Raw genomic sequence first — 16,379 nt, 5'->3', positions numbered from 1 at the left:
AGAGAGCTACTATTTTTGATGTTGCCTTTTGTTGGCATGAAAGAGCTAACTTGAGGTTTGTAGGGGGGTAGGGTCTAGTTCCCATCAAATAGAAGGACTGAAATTGACACCTTGTATAGAATGTCCTTTTAATAGAGTTGTGATAACATACTATGTCGTGGAGTAACAATATTATCCTTGTCTGCAAAAGCCAACTTTGACCTGGGGGCATACTTTGTAGACCATTCAAAAGCGTTCCGATACCTTGTCCCCAAGAAAAAACCCACATGTTATGATAGCTTATAGACAGTAGTAGGCAAATGAAGGGACAAAGTTCCAATATTAAGATTTTGGAATAACATTTCTAGGGTCTATTTGTTGGTAATTGGAAACACGCCCCTTTCGAATTTTGTACCAGGTTCCTAAACACATCCATCCTATAGTGTAGGTTTTGAAGATTCATAATCTATGTTTGTAGTCATCAAAAGAAGATTGAGGAACGGTTGGCGGATCCAAGAAGTACAAGTCCCCACACCATTCTCCAACCTCTGAAGTGTTGTCTTTGATGTGTGCATTTTCAAGTACCCTTTAATATTTAGTCTCTGTCTGTTTGGTAGAGTAGTGGTTATGGTGACTGCTCCCCAAACCAGAGTTTGACATATCAAATCTGAGGAGAGCATTTTTTAGAGAGCCATTTTTGATGTTGCCTTTTGTTGGCATGAAAGAGCTAACTTGAGGTTTGTACCCCCTAGTTCAAATCCCAGAGAACCAGTTAATGTCGCAACTTCTTTCGTGTTGCATTTGTGGGCCTGAAAGAGCAAACAAGAGGTATGCAGGGGAAAAGGGTCTTGTTCCCATCAAATAGCAAGAATGAAGTGACACCTTGTTTCAAATTTGATTTCAACAGAGTTGTGATAGCATACTATGCTGTGGAGTAACCTGCAAAAGCCAACTTTTATCTGGGGCCATTCTTTGTAGACCATTCAAAGGTGTTCCTAGTCTTGGTCCCCCTGAAGAAAGCCACATGTTAAGATAGTTTAAAAATAGTTGTAGTAGTAGTTATGGTGGTGAATTCCCAAAGGAGAGGTTGTGAGTTAAATTCCTTTCAAGAGCATGCCAACTTGCTTTTGTTGCCTTGACAGAACAATGTTGAGGTGGGGTTCCGGAAGGACATAGACAGCAAGGGGAATTGGATTATAAAATGTTAGGATACAGCAACTGGTGTTGAGTAGGAGTGCTGATCTACGATCAAACCCAACCCTGTCCATATAATCTTATTCCAGAGACAACTGATTCAGAATGATCTAGGCAAAGCTGATCGTAGAAAAGTGCTCCTCTGTAGGCTAAGAATGCTGAACTGGAATCAGTACCCCCCATCCACCGTCAAAGTAATGTTAGTCATTCTACTCTCAAATGCTGAACAGATCCTAGTTCAGCACTCCTACTTCAAGCCACCAAGTGAATGTTGGGTATTGGGTGCTAAATGTCTTGAACAGTGGTTGAAAAAGTACCCAATTGTCATACTTGAGTAAAAGTAAAGATTTGTTAATAGAAAATGTTGAGTAAAAGTGAAAGTCACCCAGTAAACGTCATTGCTAAAAGATACTTAAGTATCAGTGGTAAAAGTATAAATTATTTGACCTTCCATATATTAAGCAAACCAGACAGCACAATTCTCTTGTATTTTTATTTAAGAAATAGCCATGGGAACACTGACAATTTACAAACAAAGCATGTGTTTAGTGAGTCCGCTAGATCAGAGGCAGTAGGGATGTTCTCTTGATAAGTGTGTGAATTGGACCATTTTCCTGTCCGGCTTAGCATTCAAAATGCAAAAAGTACTTTTGGGTGCCAGGGAAACTGTATGGAGTAAAAAATAATATTATATTCTTTAAAAAATGTGGCGAAGTAAAATTTAATGTTGTAAAGAAACAGAAAGAGTAAAAGTACAGATACAAAAACAACAGATATAAACAGAATGTAGTGGAGTACTTTAAATACATTTTTGTTAAGTAATTTACACCACTGGACTTGAAAGGAACACCGGTACCCCATGTATATAGCCTTGCTATTTTTTTTGTACTGCTGATCTTTAATTATTTGTTACTTTTATTTCTTATTTTTTACTTAACACATTTTTCTTACAACTAAATTGTTGGTTAAGGGCTTAATTTCAGCATTTCACTGTAAGGTCTACACATGTAGTATTCGGCGCATGTGACAAATACAATTTGATTTGTTACACATGAAAACATGTTGTGAACCTGAACATTATTGAAGCTGTGCTGACACCTAGTGGACCTACACTACACACATATATACACGCACACACACACACACACACACACACACACACACACACACACACACACACACACACACACACACACACACACACACACACACACACACACACTTTAACCTTAACCAGATGGGATGTTTTCCATAAGTTGCTCTTTCTTATTAGACACTAATATACATGTCCAATAAACAGACGTTCAAAAGTCGGAATGTAAAGCAAAAACGTCTGGAAAGTTATTCAAAAACAGCTGTAGTGAATCAAGCATCTTGGGGTTACCTGAAATAGGTCAAATTATATATCTTAAATGTTCTAATTTATTTCATCTTTATTTAACTAGGCAAGATGAACTCAACAACATCGACACAAGTTACCTGCTATATTTGGGAAACAGGATTAACACAGAGAGAACTTGGCAAAATACAATGTATATTTCCGTAGTACGAGTAGGTATATATATATCATCGGTAACAATTGTGTACAAGCCACCTAGCTAATAAAATACTGGGGCTTGCGGTCATCAGTTACATTTCAACCACAGCGATTCCAACAATCACCCGGCAAATGCAGGAACACCGGAAATAATAACTAAACCAACGAATGAGAAATGGTGGAGGCTACTAGAACGAAGATACATTTTTTCCGAATAAACGTGGTGAGTGAAAAACGTAATTTACATAGCTCACCCCCTACCCGGTATCTCATTCTACTGTTATACGACTCTGTATGCGTTGTTTGTTGGCAACCTTGTTATTTACGAAGTTTTTGGAACGGATTCCTATTGGAACGTTCCACAAATTATACCCACCCAGGGTCCAGCAAAATAAAGGCAGTTATACAATATTAAAAACATTACAATACATTCACAACACACGGTGTGCCCTCAGTCACCTTGTCCTAGAGAGATTTACATGGTTATCAAAACATCACACCAGGGTGAGCCTAAACAAAACACAGCCCTATGGGAAAAATGAATGGTGGAAAAAGGATTGGAACCATTTCCCTGTTTGACCTGTAGTTGTTATGGATATTATGACTCTACAGAGCCCCACAGTGGACGGGTCACAAAATGTTACATTGATAAAGCACACTTTATTTAACCTCCATGTCATCTTGTTTTTACATGGCATTGTAGATTTTAGCGGTATATAGTAGGCATTTTGGATGCTTTCAGTGTATTTTCACAGCTTTCAGACAATGGATTAATCGCAATTAAAAAATAGTGCACTAACATTACACAAAGTTAAGTCTGACAGCCCAAACAAAAACACACATTCTCAGTCAAAAACACAAGTCAGAACACAGCCTCTCGATTCTCTCGTGTGATTTCAGGTCCTCTGACTGGGGAAATGTCTTTCCACAATGAGAGCAGTGGTATGTCTTCTCCTCCTGTGTATTTGTATGTATTCTTTCATGCTCTTTCTGGTACCTTAACCGGGTAAATCTCTTTCCACAGTGGGAGCAGTGGTACGTATTTTTTCCTGTGTGTGTCCTCTCATGCTGGTTCAGGTTTCCTAACTGGGCAAAATGCTTTCCACAATGGGAACATTGGTAAGGCTTTTCTCCTGTGTGTATTCTCTCGTGCTCCTTCAGGCTCCCTAACTGGGTACAACTCTTTCCACAATGGGAACATTGGAAAGGCTTTTCTCCTGTGTGCGTCCTCTCATGCCTTTCGACGCTCCCTAACCACCTAAAACTCTTTCCGCACAAGGAGCAGTGGTAAGGCTTCTCTTCTGTGTGTATTCTATTATGTGTTTTCAGGCTCCCTAACTGAGTAAAACTCTTTCCACACTGGGAGCAGTGATGTCGTCCTGCTGGTTTAGACGTCTCAGGGTCTGGTTCCCCTGAAGGACTCTTCCTGCTGTCAGAAGGAGGGTCTGGTCTCTCTCCTGTCAAAGACAAACCAATTATTTAATTAAACAGAGACCTGAATGTAACCTCCACATGATAAAACTTCATATGATGTTTAATCTAGACTAGATCCCTCAATCACCTGAAGTCAGGTTTAACAAGTATTATTAAACCGACTTCAAAATGCAGGTCTCTGTGTGGTTCTTAGGATGTCCAGGCAGGTGATTCACTTCTAACCGAAGTCTTGCAGGTGTTTACATGGTTTGACACATCTGCCAGGTCATTGAAAAATCTGATTTCAGTACGAGTGTATTATATCTTTTTTCTCACCAATTTTGTTTAATCCAATTACGACTCTTCTACGGACTCCGGGGAGAGGCGAAGGTCGAGAGCCACGCGTCCTCAGAAACACGACCATGCCAAGCAGCACTGCACTTCCTGACACACTGCTGAAACACGACCCTGCCAAGCCACACTGCACTTCTTGACACACTGCTCGCTTAACCCGAAAGTCAGCCACACCAATGTGTCGGAGGAAACACCGTCCAGCTGGCACCTGAAGTCAGCGTGCATGGGCCCGGCCGCCACAAGGAGTTGCTAGGGCGCGATGGGACAAGGACTTCCTGGCCGGCCAAACTCTCCCCTAACCTGGACAATGCTGGGCCAATTGTGCGCCGCCCTATGGGACTCCCGATCACAGCCGGTTGTGATACAGCCTGGATTAGAACCAGGGACTGTAGTGACGCCTCACTGAGATGCAGTGCCTTTGACCGCTGGCCACCGCTCTGCTTAAATATTTATATTCCGAAGTCTGACATCGTGTTGATATTTATTCATTTATTTCTTGTTATCTTGGGGATTTGTGTGTGTATTGATTTGTATTGGTAGGTATTACTGCACCGTTGGAGCTAGAAACATAAGCATTTCGCTGCACCTCTTTTTGTAATGGATGAGAATTAAAACTTTACATTTTAACGCTGCATTTAAGACAATGTCATATTCATTCAGTCAAACAAACACTCTGCAGCCTAGTTTAACAGTGATCTACGTTCTATGAATGCTGCTGGGAGCAAACTGGGGAACAGCTAGAGGAAAACAAACCTAACTGCATCCCCAGGCCAACAGACTATCAACAGACTGCATGCCCAGGCCCTGGTATATCACCAGACTGACTACAAAGAGGCGCTGAACACACAAGTTACACTTTACCAATCTCATTGCAAATGGTGACGGAAACCCCAGAATTATATTTTCTGTAGTAAAGAAATTAGTTCAACCACTCGCTAATGCCTCCTTTGACTAAAGTACAATTTTTCAAATCCCCAAATCCGAAATAAAGAGCATTTACGTCAGTGTCCAACCTACCCCTTGATTCAGACCTGCCCTCTGCTTCACACTGAGCCTCCCAGCTGCAGTTTCACTATATTCTCATTGAAAACCCCAACATCTGTCTCTGAAATGGTCAATTATATGAGGTCAACTACCTGCCCCTTGGACCCTAATTCCCACAAGAATCATACAATCATAAATCACTTTAATTCAGGCACTGTGCCTAATTCCCTTAAAACTGCCTCCATCAAACCAACCTTGAGAAAATCTGCATGACACCCTTCAAGTCTGGCTAGATACTACAGAACTACCTCTCTACCAACAATCTGCATGAACCCTTCCAGTCTGGCAAGATACTACAGAACTCCCTGTCTACCAACAATCTGCATGAACCCTTCCAGTCTGGCTAGATACTACAGAACTACTTCTCTACCAACAGTCTGCATGAACCCTTCCAGTCTGACTAGATACTACAGAACTACCTCTCTACCAACACTCTGCATGAACCCTTCCAGTCTGGCTGTATACAACTACAGAACTACCTCGCAACTACAGGCGGCTGGTTGAACCTTAATTGGGGAGCCACCGTGCTTCTACATCTGCATTGCTGTTTGGGGTTTTAGGCTGAGTTCCTGTATATCACTGTGACATCGGCTGATGTAAAAAGGGCTTTATAAAAATATATTTGATAACAAGGTGTGAAGAACATCATAGTATAGTAGTGGTACTAGTAGTGGAGCTAGTACAATAACAAGGTATGGAGACCATCATAGTATAGCAGTGGAGCTAGTACAATAACAAGATGTGGAGACCATCATAGTATAGTAGTGGTACTAGTACAATAACAAGGTGTGGAGACCATCATAGTATAGTAGTGGAGCTAGTACAATAACAAGGTGTGGAGACCATCATAGTATAGTAGTGGTACTAGTACAATAACAAGGTGTGGAGACCATCATAGGAACGCTGGTGTGTTCTGATATAGGAACGCTGGTGTGGTCTGATATAGTAACACTGGTGTGGTCTGATATAGGTACACTGGTGCTGGTGTGGTCTGATATAGGAACACTGGTGTGGTCTGATATAGGTACACTGGTGTGGTCTGATATAGGTACACTGGTGCTGGTGTGGTCTGATATAGGAACACTGGTGTGGTCTGATATAGGTACACTGGTGTGGTCTGATATAGGTACACTGGTATGGTCTGATATAGGAACACTGGTGCTAGTGTGGTCTGATATAGGAACACTGGTGTGGTCTGATATAGGAACACTGGTGCTGGCGTGGTCTGATATAGGTACACTGGTGCTGGCGTGGTCTGATATAGGTACACTGGTGCTGGCGTGGTCTGATATAGGAACACTGGTGTGGTCTGATATAGGTACACTGGTGCTGGCGTGGTCTGATATAGTAACACTGGTGTGGTCTGATATAGGTACACTGGTGCTGGCGTGGTCTGATATAGGAACACTGGTGTGGTCTGATATAGGTACACTGGTGCTAGTGTGGTCTGATATAGGAACACAGGTGTGGTCTGATATAGGAACACTGGTGCTGGTGTGGTCTGATATAGGTACACTGGTGCTGGCGTGGTCTGATATAGGTACACTGGTGCTGGCGTGGTCTGATATAGGAACACTGGTGTGGTCTGATATAGGAAAACTGGTGTGGTCTGATATAGGTACACTGGTGCTGGCGTGGTCTGATATAGGAACACTGGTGTGGTCTGATATAGGTACACTGGTGCTGGCGTGGTCTGATATAGGAACACTGGTGTGGTCTGATATAGGAACACTGGTGCTAGTGTGATCTGATATAGGAACACTGGTGCTAGTGTGATCTGATATAGGAACACTGGTGCTAGTGTGATCTGATATAGGAACACTGGTGCTAGTGTGATCTGATATAGGAACACTGGTGCTGGTGTGATCTGATATAGGAACACTGGTGCTGATGTGATCTGATATAGGAACACTGGTGCTAGTGTGATCTGATATAGGAACACTGGTGCTGGTGTGATCTGATATAGGAATACTGGTGCTGGTGTGATCTGATATAGGAATACTGGTGCTAGTGTGATCTGATATAGGAATACTGGGGCTAGTGTGATCTGATATAGGAACACTGGTGCTGGTGTGGTCTGATATAGGAACACTGGTGCTGGTGTGGTCTGATATAGGAACACTGGTCAAAAAAATAAAGTGAACACTTAAACAACACAATGTAACTCAATGTAAGTCAATCACACTTCTGTGAAATCAAACTGTCCACTTAGGAAGCAACACTGATTGACAATAAATTGCACATGCTGTTGTGCAAATGGAATAGACAACAGGTGGAAATTATAGGCAATTAGCAAGACACCCCCAATAAAGGAGTGGTTCTGCAGGTGGGGACCACAGACCACGTTTCAGTTCCTATGCTTCCTGGCTGATGTTTTGGTCACTTTTGAATGCTGGCGGTGCTTTCACTCTAGTGGTAGCATGAGACGGAGTCTACAACCCACACAAGTGGCTCAGGTAGTGCAGCTCATCCAGGATGGCACATCAATACGAGCTGTGGCAAGGTTTGCTGTGTCTGTCAGCGTAGTGTCCAGAGCATGGAGGCGCTACCAGGAGACAGGCCAGTACATCAGGAGACGTGGAGGAGGCCGTAGGAGGGCAACAACCCAGCAGCAGGACCGCTACCTCCGCCTTTGTGCAAGGAGGAGCACTGCCAGAGCCCTGCAAATGTTCATGTGTCTGCTCAAACGGTCAGAAACAGACTGCATGAGGGTGGTAATGAGGGCCCGACATCCACAGGTGGGGGTTGTGCTTACAGCCCAACACCGTGCAGGACGTTTGGCATTTGCCAGAGAACACCAAGATTGGGAAATTCGCCACTGGTGCCCTGTGCTCTTCACAGAAGAAAGCAGGTTCACACTGAGCACGTGACAGACGTGACAGAGTCTGGAGACGCCGTGGAGAACGTTCTGCTGCCTGCAACATCCTCCAGCATGACCGGTTTGGCGGTGGGTCAGTCATGGTGTGGGGTGGCATTTCTTTGGGGGGCCGCACAGCCCTCCATGTGCTCGCCAGAGGTAGCCTGACTGGATTTTGTTGTCAGCACATTCAACTATGTAAAGAAAAAAGTATTTAATAAGAATATTTCATTCATTCAGATCTAGGATGTGTTATTTTAGTGTTCCCTTTATTTTTTGAGCAGTGTAGGAACACTGGCGCTAGTGTAGTCTGATATAGTAACACTGGTGCGGTCTGATACAGGAACACTGGTGCTGGTGTGTTCTGATATAGGAACACTGGTGGTGTGGTGTTCTTGGGGTTGTACTCATCCTTCTTCTTCCTCCAAACACGGCGTGTGGAGTTTAGACCAAAAAGCTCTATTTTTGTCTCATCAGACCACATGACCTTCTCCCATTCCTCCTCTGGATCATCCAGATGGTCATTGGAAAACTTCAGACGGGCCTGGACATGCGCTGGCTTGAGCAGGGGGACATTGCGTGCGCTGCAGGATTTTAATCCATGACGGCGTAGTGTGTTACTAATGGTTTTCTTTGAGGCTGTGGTCCCAGCTCTCTTCAGGTCATTGACCAGGTCCTGCCGTGTAGTTCTGGGCTGATCCCTCACCTTTCTCATGATCATTGATGCCCCACGAGGTGAGATCCTGCATAGAGCCCCAGACCGAGGGTGATTGACCGTCATCTTGAACTTCTTCCATTTTCTAATAATTGCACCAACAGTTGCTGCCTTCTCACCAAGCTGCTTGCCTATTGTCCTGTAGCCCATCCCAGCCTTGTACAGGTCTATAATTGTATCCCTGATGTCCTTACACAGCTCTCTAGTCTTGGCCATTATGGAGAAGTTGGAGTCTGTTTGATTGAGTGTGTGGACAGGTGTCTTTTACACATGTAACGAGTTCAAACAGGTGCAGTTAATACAGGTAATGAGTGGAGAACAGGAGGGCTTTATAGAAAAACGAACAGGTCTGTGAGAGCTGAAATTCGTACTGGTTGGTAGGTGATCAAATACTTATGTCATGCAACAAAATGCAAATGAATTACTTAAAAATCATACAATGTGATTTTCTGGATTTTTGTTTTAGATTCCGTCTCTCACAGTTGAAGTGTACCTATGATAAAAAATTACAGACCTCTACATGCTTTGTAAGTAGGAAAACCTGCAAAATCGGCAGTGTATGAAATACTTGTTCTCCCCACTGTATGTGAGAATGCTGGTCATTGACTTCAGCTCAGCGTTCAACACCATAGTGCCCACAAAGCTCATCACTAAGCTAAGGACCCTGGGACGAAACACCTCGCTCTGCAACTGGATCCTGGACTTCCTGATGGGCCGCCCCCAGGTGGTAAGGGTAGGCAACAACACGTCTGCTACGCTGATCCTCAACACTGGGGCCCCTCAGGGGTGTGCACTTAGTCCCCTCCTGTACTCCCTGTTCACCCACGACTGCGTGGCCAAACACGACTCCAACAGCATCATTAAGTTTGCTCACAACAGCCTGGTCACCGACAACGATGAGGCAGCCTATTGGGAGGAGGTCAGAGACCTCAATGTGAGTAAGACAAAGGAGATGATCGTAGACTATAGGAAAAGGCGGGCCGAACAGGCCCCCATTGACATTGACGGGGCTGTAGTGGTTCAGGTGGAGGATTTGAAGTTCCTTGGTGTCCACATCACTAACAAACTATCATGGTCCAAACACACCAAGACAGTCAGGAAGAGGGCACGACCAAACCTCTTCCCTCTCAGGAGACTGAAAAGATTTGGCATGGGTCCCCAGATCCTCAAAAGTTTCTACAGCTGCCCCATCGAGAGCATCCTGACCGGTTACATCACCGCCTGGTATGGCAACTGCTCGGCATCTGACTCTAAGGCGCTACAGAGGGTAGTGTGTACAGCCCAGGACATCACTGGGGCCAAGCTTCCTGCCATCCAGGGCCTATATAATAGGCGGTGTCAGAGGAAAGCCCATAAAATCGTTAGTCACCCAAGTCATAGACTGTTTTCTCTGCTACCGCAGGGCAAGCGATACCAGAGCGCCAAGTCTAGAACCAAAAGGCTCCTTAACAGCTTCTACCCTCAATCCATAAGACTGCTGAACAATTAATCAAATGGCAACTGGACTATTTACATTGACCCCCCCCCCCCCATTTGTTTTGTACACTGCTGCTACTCGCTGTTTATTATCTATACATTTGACTATTTTCTACATTGTAGAATATTAGTGAAGACATCAACACTGAAATAAGACATATGGAATTTTGTAGTAACCAAAAAAAGTGTTAAATCGAAATAGATTTCAGATTCTAGATTATTTTGAGTCGCCGCCATTTGGCTTGATATTTAAGGATTTGAAGTTGTTATTGATTTGATGTTATTATACATATATTTTTGTGCCACTTATTTGAAAAGTGTGTTACAAACAAGATATTACTGTTATTAGTACTATTATATAGCGCCAATCCACTTTTCTAGACACGGGACGAAGTCAGGATATTTTGGGGGGCTTTCAGTTGGAAAATAAACTGCAGGACTATTCACAGATTGTTGATGAACACTCTTCTCATCTTTCTGTCTATAAAACAGTACTGCAATGTAGAGAAATGCATTTAACTATACATTTATGTTCCCTGAACTGGTTTTAAACCCCAGATTTCAGCATATATTAAAGTTCCCTGAAGCGATTCCAACCTGTGACTTCAGAATGTGTTTTTAAAGAGAGTCTGAGCTAGAACACGTAACTTTCAAGTTACCAACAATTGCTGAAGTCTGAAGAAAATATCTCAGAACAAGCACACTGAATGTGGTGAATGGAACAGCTTCTGAAGAGAAGATACAATCCATCACATCCACAACCGTTATGTATGTTACTGACATCATAAAGCTGAAAAAACATACGGACAATGAAAAGCAGGAACTAATTATAAACCTTACAAAACATGCTGACAATGAAAATCAGGAATTATTATAAAACATTGATGAAATTTCACTTTCCAGAGAAAGTTTCAAGATGATCTGATATCAGGTGCAGGTTTTACATTTCCTAAAACCTTTATGGATGTTACATTGCCTGTCTCTTCTATTGGGTCTGTACTGTTACATTGCCTGTCCCCCACGATCTTTACAATACTTTAAAACAACACTCAAGACTCTTCCATTGGGCCTGTACTGTTTCATTAACATGTCCATATCTAATACTGGGGGACAGCTATATCGATGACATCACCAGCTATGAGTGGAAAACAAGATCCGGGAAGCCCATTCTAAAAGAAATTAAATATGATTGGCTGAAAAGCCTGTTGGAGACTTGACCACCTGCTCTCTAATGATCAGAATTCATGCAATGACCTGTTTATAGGCCTTCAAGCTGCAACATATCACTTTTTGGGTGACCTGACCAACTTCACATAGAAAATGTGTGTTATAGATCTGTCATTATCATTGAAAGCAAGTCTAAGAAGTCACAGATCTGATCTATGTGCGGTATGTCTGTGCTTCCAATTCTTAAGTGTTGTTTTTGAGTCTATTATCTTCAAACTGCTGAAAATATTTGAGGTTTTGTAAAATGTATTTAACAGCAGTTTAGATAATACAATGATAGTGACAAAACAAGCTCGGAGTGTAGACATACTGAAATCAGGCGAAATATCACAATTTTATCAAATGGTGGAGAGATTTCTGCATATTGAACCTTTAAGGATAATTATCACTGTGGTTCAGGTTCACTTTTATGCAAAATCACCCTTAGAAATGTTGTAAAAATGGATTAAATGCTTCCCAACATCTTTAACAGTTTGTTGGTGGACCCCCCTCTTTGTAGCTTCATCAATTCCTACAGAACATATCCAAGTGGCTAATTAGAATATTGGGACATTGTTTGAAGCCACTACAGAAACAATGTTGACATTCTGAAATGCGACCTCTGACCTGCCGTAGGGAATGGATGAGACAGCAACATTTTCTGCTTGGCCAGAAACAATAGAATGAACAACCAGTGCGATTGGCCAGAAACAATAGAATGACCAACCAGTGCGATTGGCCAGAAACTATAGAATGACCAACCAGTGCGATTGGCCAGAAACTATAGAATGAACAACCAGTGCGATTGGCCAGAAACTATAGAATGAACAACCAGTGCGATTGGCCAGAAACTATAGAATGAACAACCAGTGCTTTTGTCTCTCAACCTCAGAAATAGAACGAATGATTGTCTCATGTCCAGATTATATCTGTTGGAGACATTTAGACATATAACTAATGACTCTCATGTCCAGATTTGATCTGTTAGAAATATAACTAATGACTGTCTGATGTCCAGATTATATATGTTAGAGACATTTAGAAATATAACTAAATGACTGTCTCATTTTGGTATCAGAAAGAAAAAGTTTTTGTAGATATGTTTGATATTGAATAGAATGTTTTATAGAATTAATATAGAAATGCTGACTGTGTACAGCATTGTATGGAAGTTGTTTATTTGTATACAGAATATCCCTCTATTTGTCATGACCCCTCGTGGCCAATTGTAGGTGCGTTTCATTAGTTGGGTTATGGGAAGACAGGGTCAGTTGAAGTCTACATGGAACAGATGATGGGTGCCTGTATAGAAGACGCCGTTTTAAGATAGTTTTCAAACATTTAATATCATTGTTTTATATAGTTTTATTGTGGATTATACCTCTGGATTGACCTTTTGATTTCAAGCATTTCACCTTCATAATTGCTGTAGCATTTGAACATCAATATCCATTGGAATCTGTCACTGCTTCCTTGTTGTAGCTTTAAACCAACTCCTTGAAGTGTCCATGACATCACCACTTCCTATCAAACCAACTCCTTGAATGACCTACTACTTAACGTTTGCAGTTGTCTATTAAACGCAATTTTCAAAGTAATATTTGTTTCCCTTTAGTGTGTTTATACTTTAATGTATTTCTGTATCACTTTTCAACAGGAAAAGTAAAAATCACCTGAGGACGTCATGAACAATTCATATAGTACAAAAACATATTCAATTGTAGAATGCCCTTTTAAAAATCACACGAGTTCAACAACTGCAGTTTGTGCCCCTATTTTTAAGATAGTACTCACTGTATTTACTGGTGTTAATCAGAACTCCAGTCTTCTCTTCTTCGTCCTCCTCTAATGTGACAGTAATCTCCCCCTCTTCATCCTTCATTAAAAAAACGTGGTCATCTTCTTTCACTGTCACAGTAACCTCCTCCACTCCAAAAACGGCTTCCTCCTCTTCTTTTACTGTAACATCCTCCTCCTCTTTCACTCTGAACGCATCTTTCTCTTCTTCTTTCACGGTAACAGCCTCACCCTCTACTTGATTTTGTATTGTAACAGCCTCCTCTTCCTCCTCCTCTTTGACGAAAGCTTCTTTCTCCGTCCAGCAGACGTCCTCTTCTTTATCAGGAGAGAAGCTTAGTGAACTCATGGTCGTGGATAATAGCTAATTAGCATTAGCGACTAGACTAGTGCAAAGTTAACCAGCCAGCTAGTTGACTTACAACGTAAATATAAAATTAAATGAGGTAGCTAGTTGTTTCCACATAAGTATGTTTAAATCATAGTGGCAAATAAACCACGAAATTGTCTAAAGATATTGAATGTTCCGACTTTGTTGTCTAGCGAGCTACCGAGGTGGCTGCAGGTGTTCCGTCCACTAAATTATACGTCACAGTAGAACCATCACCTGAAAGACACATATCGCCATCTGCTGTCTGGAAGGAGTAAACGCAGTTGAGGAGGGAAAACATTTTTTTTCCTTCAATGAATTATAATATTATCAAGCAGTTTAGGGAAACGTTTTTTTCCTCTCCATTAAATATTAATATTATATCAACACGTACAAAGAGCAACACGTGTTGTTTGAATAATTCAGATTTGTAAATGAGATTTTAAAACAAACTCTACATCTACTCCACATCTGTATTCCTGATTCAGTCAAATAACTAGTTATCAAAATAAGCAACTAGTTATTGATACCCTTGATAGAGATGAGCAAAAATGACTGTATGAAATAAAATACAAAAACTTTACCCACTACCAGGATATTTTTGCCACCAAACCTGGTTACCTCTCTGCTAGGAGGCTGAAACTTGGCCATAAGTGGATCTTCCAGCAAGACACATCAACATCCACGAATACATTTTTATAAAATCAAATATACGTACATAACTTGTCTGATGCTTTAACCTGCTTTAACCTGTCTGGCACCAGTGGGACAGGTAGCGTCCCACCTCGAAAACAGCGAGTGAAATTGCAGGGTGCCAAATTCAAAACAGAAATCCCATAATTAAAATTCCTCAAACATACAAGTATTATATACCATTTTAAAGATACACTTCTTGCAAATCCAACCACAGTGTCCGATTTCAAAAAGGCTTTACGGCAAAAGCACACCATCTGATTTTGTTAGGTCAGCACCTTGTCACAGAAAACCATACAGCCATTTTCCAGCCAAGGAGAGGGCTCACAAAAGTCAGAAATAGCGATTAAATTAATCACTAACCTTCGATCTTCATCAGATGGCACTCACAGGACTTCATGTTACAAAATAAATGTATGTTTTGTTCGATAAGGTCCCTCTTTATGTCCAAAAATCCCAGTTGAAATTGGCGCATTATGTACAGTAATCATTGTTTAAAACAAGCATCCGGTGAAATTTCAGAGAGCCAAATCAAATTACAGAAATACTCATCATAAACATTGATGAAAAATACAAGTTTTATACATAGGATTAAGATAAACGTCTTGTTAATCCAGCCGCTGTGTCAGATTTCAAAAAGGCTTTACGACGAAAGCACATCATGAGATTATGTTAGGGCAGCGCCTAGCCACAGAAAACCATACAGCCATTTTCCAACCAAGGAGAGGGCTCACAAAAGTCAGAAATAGCATTAAAATTAGTCACTCACCTTTGATGATCTTCATCTGGTGGCACTCCCAGGTCTCCATGTTAGACAATAAATGTTCAATTTGTTCAATAATCTCCCTCTTTATGTCCAAAAACCTCAGTTTTGTTGGTGCGTTTAGATCAGTAATCAAAAGTCACAATGTGCGCTCTCAACATCAGACGAAATGTTTTAAAAAAGTACAATTAAAGTTCGTAGAAACATGTCAAATGATGTTTAAAATCAATCCTCAGGTTGTTTTTGTCATAAATATTCAATAATATTTCAACCGGACAAAAGCTTTGTCAATAGAAAAGGTAAACAAGAAATGCGCGCTCCCGATCACGCGCTGGGCTCATGGCTGCAAATATCCTCTGTCCACTCATTGAAAGTGCTGTATCTCCCTCATTTTTCAGAGTAAAGCCTGAAACAATGCCTAAAGACTGGCCACATGTAGAAGAAGCCATAGAGATCGTGAACTGGGTCCTAAGTCTTTGTATGGTGGATAGGCTTTCAATGGAAAAACAGCCTTTCAAAATAATAGTACTTCTTGGATGGATTTTCCTCGGGTTTTCGCCTGCCATATCAGTTCTGTTATACTCACAGACATTATTTTAACAGTTTTTAAAACTTTATATTTTATATCAAATCTACTAATTATATGCACATCCCAGCTTCTCGGCCTGAGTAGCAGGGACGCTTTTCTTCCAAAATTTTGAATGCTTCCCCCTGCCCTAGTGAAGCATTCTGTTTCATTTAAATTTATAATAGTATTTCAAAATTGTCTGTGATTAATATACATTCTATCTAAATCTAAATGAAAATTATAGATATCTAAAAGTAACTTTTATTGCCATTACCAACTATGTAAAAAAAAAATAGCCTACATAAAACCAACAAATAAAAACATTAAATTCTGCAAGTAGAAAATATCCTGATAAAAATAAATATCCTAGAAATCACATTGGCTGCAAATGGCCTGTCTACAACAAACTTGAA

At 41.3% G+C, this 16,379-nt stretch overlaps 1 protein-coding gene across 1 annotated transcript; it reads right to left on the bottom strand.

Moving 5' to 3' along the window:
* Nucleotides 1-1,652: 1,652 nt before the first annotated feature.
* LOC109905338 (zinc finger protein 239-like) lies at nt 1,653-14,138 on the bottom strand. Its single transcript, XM_020502649.2, has 2 exons — nt 13,570-14,138; nt 1,653-4,167 (listed from the first exon to the last, which is right to left on the bottom strand). Exons 1-2 carry the CDS (start codon nt 13,919-13,921, stop codon nt 3,560-3,562), a joined length of 960 nt encoding a protein of 319 aa, XP_020358238.1. The 5' UTR covers nt 13,922-14,138; the 3' UTR covers nt 1,653-3,559.
* Between the last annotated feature and the right edge of the window lie 2,241 nt (nt 14,139-16,379).

The sequence above is a fragment of the Oncorhynchus kisutch genome, linkage group LG15, assembly GCF_002021735.2.
Source record: "Oncorhynchus kisutch isolate 150728-3 linkage group LG15, Okis_V2, whole genome shotgun sequence".
In the NCBI taxonomy this organism is placed as follows: Eukaryota; Metazoa; Chordata; class Actinopteri; order Salmoniformes; family Salmonidae; genus Oncorhynchus; species Oncorhynchus kisutch.
This window is presented reverse-complemented; position numbering and strand designations above follow the sequence as displayed.